Below are 10,112 nucleotides of genomic sequence, written 5' to 3'. Positions count from 1 at the left end.
AGGGATATGGGGATAGGGCGGGTAAATGGAATTAGGTTAGAAGATCAGCTATGATCTTATTAAATGTAGGGGCAGGCCGAATGACCTACTCCTGCTCCTACGTCTTATGGTCTCTATCCTTGCGCCTTGCCCCTTCCTTCCTCATTTTCAGGTCGCGCCTGATGAACTTCCTATTCGGCCTTCCTAATCACCTCCCCCTCCCCCCGGCTAGGAGTCGTGCTCCATCACTGTCAAGCTCTCTGGGATGCTACCCTGCATGAGGGGTGCTATATAAATGCAAGTTGTTGTTGTTGATTAATAGTGGGTTGTGGGATATTTAATGTACACCTGAAGAACAGGCAGTGAAACCTTGGTTTAATGTCTCATCCAAAAGATGACAACTCTGATATGGCAGAAATTTCCCAGAATTACACTGGAAAGCCAGCCTGCACGATGAGCTCATGAGCTGACCCGGGGTTTGAACCTGCAATCTTCTGACCAAGAGGTCAGAAAGCTACCTTAAACATCAAAGACACTCAAAAACTAAATTCTGATTGTGAAATTTAATTTTTTTTATATTTCTGACAAAAATATCACCACAATACTCACAATTGTTATAAAATTAAGAGGGGGAGGGGGGGAAGAAGACACATTTGAGGCAGGAGCAAAATATTACCACTGAGCCTACCCTCCAACTCCTTTCAACGTATGTATCTCATCATCTAAAAAAAATATTATTTTAATTTCCAGGAACTTGTCTAGTTCATTTTTGAATCATTTTACAGTTTCCTTTTTCTGCCGTCTGTGCTGTTAGCTCTACATGCCTATCACCTCTTATAAAAAACATATCCTCTCCACTTCCTAGTCACTTTTGTTGCACTTATTTTAAAACTGGCCTTCAAAATAAGATGGTAAGTAATCACTGCTTTGACACAGATATGTCTAACCCTTTTCAGACTGCAGGCCTGTTTTAGCGAGTTCCAAGTATAAACTCTTCCAGGAACAATTCATCAGAATGTGTTTGCTTAACCCTTGAAGTTTTCTGCGTTGACAATAGGAGATAGTGAAGCGCTGTGGAGTTATGAACTGAATATGCGCTGATGAGAGATCAGTTTGTTTGTTACGTGAGGTTCTCTGAGTAGATTTTCAGCATCTTCTTTAAATAGTCTCCATCTCCCCCTACTGCACTCTCACTGCAGTACATTCTGTTTTGCTGTCTTTTTGTCCTTTGTGCAATACTTAAAAATGCGTGTCACAATTTTATTTGTGCCAGCCTTCAACAGTTCTCTTTTATCGTGCAGGATTCAAGCTGGAAAATGTTCCCCAAGGGAAATTGTTTATTTTTCTTCTAAATATTATGACTTTGTTCTTCCAAATCGTTGTGCAAACTGGGGAAGAGTATAAACATCTCCCCAGCCGACGTTTGGATTCATACTGATGAAGTCGTCCAGGTTCATCTTTGCCTCTGGATTTCAATGAGAATCAAAGTAGTTGAAATACACAAAATCAAAATGACACCTAACAAAACGGGAAGCAATCCCTTTTATATAAAAAAACAAACCCAGAGCTTCCTGGCAACTAGGGCCTCTGGGATTACAGTAACAGGTTACTGTCTGCTTCATGTCAAATTCATGCAGAGGTAAAGAAATATTAAAAGCCTCAACTGTCTCTACCCCACAGCGTCATTGCCAGTGCAGTGCCCTTTGACCCTTATTGCCAAATTGATTGTTTATAATCCTCTAAGTTAAATCATCAGCCTGTAACCGTTTAGATATATATAAAATATATAAAATGCCAACTGCACAATTTTGTAACATAGATGCCCACCGGCCACCACACCTCACTCTGAATCCCGCGAGAGGAAGACAGTGCTGGTACTGGCATTGTAATTACACTTAGCTAGAAATTCTAGCTCACAAGATCGATTTCTTCTCCCCCGCCCCAATGGTCAGTTTTAGTGTAATTTTAATATTTCTTCAAATTTGCTCCCCTCCTCCTGAAGATGACGACTCACTATGAGGGTGTGGTTCCACAGGAGCTAAGTTCTTTATTGCTTCCCCCAAGTGGCCATTCTTCACATGTTAAACTTAGATTCAATTTGAGTTGAGTTTGAGATCAGCCATGAACGTGACCCTAACAACCCCATCCTCGCCCAACTCCACTGGCTTCCCATAGCACTGAGGATACAGTTCAAGATCCTGGTCCTCACCTTCTAAGCCCTCCATGGTCTTCCTCCTCCCTACCTTTGCGATCTCCTAACCACGTATCATCCTGCCCACTCCCTCTGCTCAGCGGGCTCCGGCATGCATCACTTCCCCTGCCTCGCCTGCCCCACCATTGGTGAACCATTGGTGATTCTGCCACTCTGCTCCCGCCCTCTGGAACTCAATCCCGTAGTCCCTCCGCCTCGCCCCCTCTCTTGCCTCTTTCAAGACCCATTTCAAGACCCTGCTCTTTCACCATGCTTTCAATCGCCCCTGCCCTCCATCCTTCCCATTCCCGACCCCCCAGCTGGGCTCCAACACTCTGAATGTCCAGCGCCTTGGGACGTCCTCTCAATGTGAAAGGTGCTATACAAATGTAATTTTGTTGTTGTTGATCCAATAATAATAATAATCCTTGCATTTGATGTAGCGTCTTATCACATCTTTGAGATGTCTCAAAGCGCTTCACAGAATATAGTGTAAAATGAATTGACTGTATATTTTGTGGGCGAAATGCGGCAGCCAATTGCGCACAGCAGTGTCCCACACATAGGCATGGATTGAGTGATTAATTTACTATTATGTTTTTTGAAGGAATTATTACCCCAGAAAAGCGATCCGCCAATCAACTAACAACCGGGTTCCTACTTACTGCTAGGTAAACAGAAGTGTGTGGAATAAGGAAACTTGCCCAACATTGCATCCTGCCAGAAATCGAACCCAGGTCCTCTCGCTTGCAAGGCGAATGCCCAAACCACTGAGCTAAATTCTATTTAATAAAATGACGGAACAGGCTTGAGGGGCTGAATGGTCTACTCCTGTTCCTATATAGATATAGGGGCAGCACATCTAAGCCTGATCATGCCTGGCCCAATATCCACATAATAAACTAATATTTCAGCAAGGTTTAGGATCTTGAACCTCAGAATCTCAGATGAATTATTACTGCTTTTTTGAAGAGTGCTTATTATTGGGGAAATTCTATTAGTCTAAGGTCTGTAAAGGTATGAACCTTATGAATAATTGGGGCTTTTTCTAATACAAATGGCACTGCCAAATTTAACATTGAGGAGAGAATGACCCATGTGAAATAAAATAGTAAGTGTGGAATCCTTTAGCTCAGTGGTTAGAGCACTCGGCTCGCAAGCGAGAGACTTGGGTTCAATTCCTGGCAGGGCAAAACCTTGTGCAAGTTTCCTTACTCCATATGACTGATATTAATCCCTCAAGAAAAAAAACAATAATAAATTGTTCACTTCAATCCACAACTGTTTGTGGGACACTGCTGTGCGCAATTGGCTGCCGCGTTTCGCCTACAAATATACAGTCTTTACAACATTACAGTATATTCTGTGAAGCGGTTTGAGATGTCTAGAAGACATGAAATGCGCTATAACAAATGCAAGGATTATTATTACAATATTATAAGTCAATCAGCATTTGAAAGGGGAAAATTGGTTAATATTTCAAGCAGGACTTGCTCTTTCTTCAGAAATAAAGCACTAGGCTCCTAGGCCCAGTAGAAGAGGGAAAACCAAGAAACAAAATACATTGGAAAGAAGCTTTAAAAAATTACTGCATACACCAAGAGACAGCTGATGGGCATGAACAGAGTGTGGCATGCTGTCGTGAGAACATCCACAAGAAGGTGTATAATTAAAGGGTATGGGCCATGAGTAGGAGAATAGATTTACATTAAATAGGTCATGTAGCAAAAAACACCAGCTCAGAATTCATGGGTATTGTAATATTCTATGAATTACAGCATAACTCATCTTAAAACATCGAGTAGCAAATAAAAATAAAAATTTACATTTAAAGCTGTTTTCAGGGAAAACATTTAAAACATTTACTGCGGATTCAATAGCCACTGTGGTGTATTGTTTATAGGCACCAATTTTTGCCTTGAGAGATTTACTGACTAAGCATACTTAATCCTTTTTAAGTACTATAAAATCCAGATTGTAAAATCCTACCAGTACATAAATTGCTTCCCATCAGTGCCTCATTCTGGACAAGCATCACAAATAAATTGCATAAAATGATACAACGGGGTTTAAAAAGTAGAATTGGGAAAAACTAGAAGTCACAGTCGTGGACAATGTTTTGCTTTTGAGCTGTTTTTTGTCTATGAAATCTGAAACAAAAGGTCAGACTGTATTGTGCTTACCTGTTGTCACAATGCAAGGGTATGGTGGCGGGGGCATGCGCCACTTTCCATCAGCATCTCTCATATGGGATCGATCTGAAGCAAATGTCTTCAAGTACAGATCTGCTCTCACCACTCTCATGTGCCTGTGTAACACAGCGTCAGGGCAATTTTCATGCTTTTAACTTCTTGCCTCTGATTACTGATCCATGTGAAACCTGAAATATTTCCGCTTCTGGACAGTGCAGCCCAACAAATGCTCCAGAGTTAATAAATGTCTTTGTTTCATTTTATTTTTAATACAATTCTCTTCCCTCCAATTCTCTTGAGGATGTTTGACTTATTTTTCCTTCCACCACAATATATAGCCCACCAATTCCTCACCCAAATGACCACAATTTATCTGTGAGCATGGCTGGGAGTACTGGCCACTGACACACACGGGACCCAATCAATGCCTCACAATGGGCCTAAAACACACAAAACCAACTATTCAATCAGACACTCTAATGCATTGACAGCTTTCTAATATTGTCTTACGCTCTTAAATTGTGTACTGCAGTGTTATTTTGATGCAATTCCCTCTACAATCGTTCAAAATGATTAAATTCATCTATCCCACCCCGACCACTAAGTTACCAAAGCACGGTAATTGTGGCTTTCCTCACCTCCTGAATGCCGGTGTAATCAGATCTTCAGACCTAAAAGCTTCCTTGATGTATGTATCAAACGGGCATGGATATAGTAGAGTAGTATCCAGGTCGTAGACATTACAGTGATTTCCATCAGAATCGTGGATAAGGAGAACATGGTAATCCTAGTTAAAAAGACAATCATTAATCATTAGATCTATTTCTAGAGTGTGTTTGATATAGTACAGTAGATAAAGATAAGGCCCTGCAATTTCTATTAGTTTTGATCTGTAAACTGTAAAGCTTAACTGTGGTTCACCGCAATCATGTAATTTTAAAAGCATGAATGTATTTTTATTCATATATACAGCACCAAAAGTTTTTACAAGTTCCATTTACATAAGTGTTTACTGTGCGATGGTGATACCTCTGTTTAAAGACTGAGGCCATTTATAGAGACTGAAAATAGTTAGGCTCTTGACAAAGAATTTCCGACACAAATCAACCATAAAGAGATCTAAATGGGTCTCTCTAGGGTTGCATCATCTCCAGAGAATCCACTAATCATCCAAAAATAAGGAAAATAAGTGGATCTCCACAGAGGAGCTTTGTAAATATTTTCAAACTAAATATTGACTCTATGAAGTTTGCCACTAAAGTTTAATAAGCAAACAAGAAAAGGAGATATTCACTTACCCAGATTACAGGCTGATCTCCATGGCCAGCCTGTTGGTTCCAGATTGGCACCTATGCAGAAAGATAGAGCTTGCATTTTTATGGTGCTCCACAAGTCAAAATGTCTTAAAGCACTTTTTTAAAAAAATCTCAAAGCAATTTACAGAATTATAATTGGCCTCAGATTCCTATGCTACGGAGGGGAACATTTCAAATCAAGCTTTCTGCTCTTGATTACTCTCCTTGCTGGAGGTTGATGTATTTATGGATGTTGGGTGAAGCCCGGTTTCTTGTCCAAGCTCAAATATGAGGCCTGAAATTCTGCAAAGGAAATGGTGTGAGCAGCGCTTATTTGTGCAACGGGCAGGCTAAATTGACCCTTGCTTTTGCCAGGTTAAGCAAGTTAATATCAATTTCCTTTCTTAGTCCTGTTGATCGTGTGTATGTGTGTGGCAGCCAGATAGGGAGCAATTAGTCTCAGCTCTGACATCTTCTGCAATGCGCACTAAACAGAGGGCAACAGTAAATGCAGAACAAGAATCAAACTTTTGATGTCCAAGACTTAATATCTCTAGATAAGAGAAATAAATTCTTAAATTAAATCTTAATGTACAAAATACTGTCTGGCAAAACTATGCTTTTGCTTATAACTCAGATATTATAGGAAAGTATATATAATCTCTTACCATCTTTTGATCATTTGATATAAAAACAGTAAAGAACTCCTTCAAAGAAAGCTGTTCGTGGTCGTTTATGTACTCACAAAGCTTCCAAACATTTTCTTCACTGAAAAACAGGTTTTATTAGGTCAGATTTGAGTCTTTGTAAAAGCATTTGACACCTTTTCAAGTCTAATGTCAAAATACAAAGTAGCCTTTTATTTTAAAACATCACAGCAACTATATAATTGTGTGCCGGTAATAGGATGCATTGCTCGGATCCTCAGTTACTCTGTGTAACAGTTACAGGTATTAATCATACACTCTTCGTCTTTGTGATATTGTGAAATTAATTTTAGTGCAAAGTCCCAGTCTATCTACATTTTGACTCTTACCCCCAATTGGTGGACTGGGGTGGTAACATATACACAGTGAAACTCACTGCCACATTGATTGCTCCAAGTGATTTGGATTGCAAACTATAGTTTACTTTGTTTGCAGTGAAATAAATTCAGATTGAGTTTATGATGCTATCATCGGTCGATTCAGGTGGAACTTTTAGTTGGGTCATTTGGTGCAAAGGGAAACCTATTTAATTGACACACAAGAAACCACTTGTCACAATAAAACAGTGAAAATGGTGAACATGTGGGGGTTGGTTTGGGCAGCACTGATTCCCTGAAATTAAACCACATTGAGTAAGGTTCTACCTCAATTTGTGTGATTTCTGTCTGGCTTGTCAAGACTTTTCAATGCCGAGGAATTGAATGCTTTCCTATCTGCAGATTAAGCCGCCATCTAAATAATGTGTCTACGTCTAGGCACTGGGTGGAGAGTCCATTCTCAAGTAACTGCTATCGTTGTAAACTTTTTTGAGGATATTATTACAAAATAATAATAATTCTTGCATTTGATATCGCACCTCATTGCGTCTTCGAGACGTCTCAAAGTGCTTCACGGAATATATTGCCAAGTGAATAGACTGCATATTTTGTGGGCAAAAGCAATTTTTAAAATTTAGACTATACCGTTAAAATGAAGCTCCCTTTTTAAAAATGATTTTCTTCCAAGTTTAGCTTTTGAGTATTTATGCTGATTATGTTTGTTTCTGGTTCTTCCTACATACAATCCTTATAACCATTGCTAATGTTTTGACCGAAGCCTCTGGAAGGCATTTATCCAAATAGTGTTAATTTCTGGTTTCTCTATATCATTCTTTTATCATTGACTGCAGTGTGTTCCAGGCTTAGAAAGCCATGATATTGCCTATTGTATTGAGGAGGTGGAATAGAGAGGAGAGAGACTATGTGGTTAAAGCAAAGGATAGGTGATGTGCTGGATGTATATTGTCTTAAGTGACACAACCCATCAGTGCCTCCAAAAATTGTTGGAACAGATGTGGAGGAGCTGGAGAACTTCTCTCATCTTCTAGACCTCTTGCTTGAGATATAGGAGAAGGGAATTGAGGGGTATAGAGAAGGGATTAGGAATGGGTAAGGACTTATGTGGAGTTCTGTAGCTCAGTGGTTAGAGCACTTGCCTCACAAGTGAAAGACCTGGGTTCGAATCCCGGCAGAGCGAAATGTTGGGCAAGTTTCCTTACTCCACACGCCTCTGTCTACCTAGCATTAGGTAGGAACCCGGTTGTTAGTTGATTTCGGGGGTAATATTTCCTTACAAAAAATAATAAATTGGTCACTTCAATCCACAACTATTTGTGGGACACTGCTGTGCGCATTTGCATTTCATCCATAAAATATGCAGTCAATTCACTTTACAGTATATTCTGTGAAACACTTTGAGACGTCTCGAAGATGTGATAAGGTGTTATATCAAATGCAAGGATTATTACATGGATTGTTAACATCAGCACAGACTAGATAGGCCAAATGGTCTGTTTTGGTGCAATACAATCGCAGTAATTCTATATTTGTAATAATTCCTAATAATATTAATTATCCTTACATTTGATATAGCACCTTATCATATCTTCGAGATGTCTCAAAACGCTTCACAGAATATACTGTGAAGTGAACTAACTGTCTATTAGAGTACTCGACTCGCGAGGGAGAGGACCCAGGTTTGATTTCCAGCCAGGGCGACACGTGAGGCAAGTTTGCTTCTGTTTATTACCCAGCAGTAAGTAGGAACCCAGTTGTTAGGTGATTAGCGGATCACTTTTCTGAGGGTAGCAATCGTTTTTTTAAAAATGTGCTCACTCACTCCACAGCATTTATTGTACACTGCTGTGCGCAATTGCCAGGAGCTCTAATAGAGTCAATTCACTTTACAGAATATTCTGTGAAGCGCTTTGAACACCTTCTTCTTCGACCATGCTTTCGGTCACCTCCTCCCTCCCGGCTCGGCGTCAAGACCCCATCACGGTTAAGTGCTGTGAGACGCTGCCCTGCGCGAAGGGCACTATATAAATGCAAGGTGGCGGTCGTTGGGAAGGACAAGTTTGCAGGTCTACGAGGAGAGCGCGGCGGCGGCGGCGCGGGGAAGTGGGACTGAATCGGAACAGCTCTTTTCAAAGAGCCGGCACGGACCCGATGGGCCGAATGGCCTCCTTCTGTGCTGCACGATTCCGCGATTCTCTGGTGGCGGTTTGGCAGTGCGCGGCCGGTGCCGGGTAATCGTTTTTTTTTGATCGATGGTGTGGCCGAACCCCATTAGAAAAAAAAAACCGCATTGACTTAGATGTTTGAGCCTTTCCCCCCCCAACAACAACAACAACAACAACATCAGCAGCCACTCCCTTACCAATAGCAGCGGGTGTAGGCGCAGTCCCCCCTCACCAGAGCTGACTGACGGCCCCCGGCGACGGTTGACGCGCTCATGGTAAACCAGAAAAGGAAGAAGAAAAAAAAAAGAAAATTCAAATTCCCTCTCGACGGGAAACTTGTTCACAGGAAGAAGAAAAGGGAAAAAAAAAATTTTCGAAAAGGAAAGCCAAGAAGCGGCGGCCGGGAGCTGCCCCGGTCCAGGCGGGACCGCGGTGGGAACCCGTCGAAAGGGAAAGGAGAGAGGGGGAGCAGCAGGACGGTTGCACCCGTGGGTGTGTGTGTGTGTGTGTGTCACCGCATGAATATTCCCCCCCCACCTCACCCACCTCACCCCACCCACCTCGCGGGAATCAGCGGCAGCGGGACCCGGTGACGTCACAATGGAGGGGGGGTGAGGGGCGGGGCAGAAGGTTGAGAGTGCAACAGCAACAACAGCAGTAGCGACAACAACAACGACAACAGCAGCAACAACAGCAGCGACAACGACAACAGCAGCAACAACAACAACAGCAGCAGCAGCAACAACAACAACAGCAGCAACAACAACAGCAGCAGCAGCAGCAACAACAACAACAGCAGCAACAACAACAGCAGCATCAACAACAACAACAACGACGACAACAACGACAACAGCAGCAACAACAACGACCACAACAACGACAACAGCAGCAGCAGCAACAACGACAAAAAGGGCAGCAGGTGCGGTTGGTGTCACTTTTCCAGCTGCCTGTTTTTCACTTTAAAACGGCTCGAGTTCACGGTCCTCCCTCTCATCCGGGGCCAATCCCCAGCTGACCGGCCAGCACCCGCCGCAGAGCGGGGAAAGCCCGAGCGACTTGTGCTTTTTTTTTAAAAAAAGGAAAATATAAAAAAAAAGCGTTTGGATGATAATAATAATCCTTGCACTTGACCTCGCGCTTGATCACGTCTTGAGGCGCCTCAAAGAATATACTGCAAAGCGAATTGACCGTTGACCTAAAGTAATATTTAAAAAAAATCTTGCACTTGTTAACTTCCACATGTATGCG

At 41.8% G+C, this 10,112-nt stretch overlaps 1 protein-coding gene across 1 annotated transcript; it reads right to left on the bottom strand.

The window, feature by feature from the left end:
* Positions 1 to 809: 809 nt before the first annotated feature.
* On the bottom strand, positions 810 to 9,304 carry wdyhv1 (WDYHV motif containing 1). The gene is made up of 6 exons (XM_042332597.1): positions 9,062 to 9,304; positions 6,326 to 6,425; positions 5,661 to 5,711; positions 5,001 to 5,149; positions 4,354 to 4,478; positions 810 to 1,444 (listed from the first exon to the last, which is right to left on the bottom strand). The coding sequence occupies exons 1-6, from the start codon at positions 9,136 to 9,138 to the stop codon at positions 1,335 to 1,337; spliced, it is 612 nt and encodes a 203-aa protein (XP_042188531.1). The 5' UTR covers positions 9,139 to 9,304; the 3' UTR covers positions 810 to 1,334.
* Between the last annotated feature and the right edge of the window lie 808 nt (positions 9,305 to 10,112).

Source organism: Callorhinchus milii, unplaced genomic scaffold (assembly GCF_018977255.1).
Source record: "Callorhinchus milii isolate IMCB2004 unplaced genomic scaffold, IMCB_Cmil_1.0 Scaffold2, whole genome shotgun sequence".
Lineage (NCBI taxonomy): Eukaryota > Metazoa > Chordata > Chondrichthyes > Chimaeriformes > Callorhinchidae > Callorhinchus > Callorhinchus milii.
This window is presented reverse-complemented; position numbering and strand designations above follow the sequence as displayed.

What these genes read in the sequence shown, in the direction of transcription:
- wdyhv1 (XM_042332597.1), bottom strand. Translation starts at nt 9,138, where the DNA reads ATGAGCGCGTCAACCGTCGCCGGGGGCCGTCAGTCAGCTCTGGTGAGG. An exon ending in GAGATCAGCCTGTAATCTGG is followed by an intron (nt 5,150 to 5,660) that starts GTAAGTGAATAT and finishes CTTTTTAACTAG; the next exon opens with GATTACCATGTTCTCCTTAT. An exon ending in ATTACACCGGCATTCAGGAG is followed by an intron (nt 4,479 to 5,000) that starts GTGAGGAAAGCC and finishes TGTGTTACACAG; the next exon opens with GCACATGAGAGTGGTGAGAG.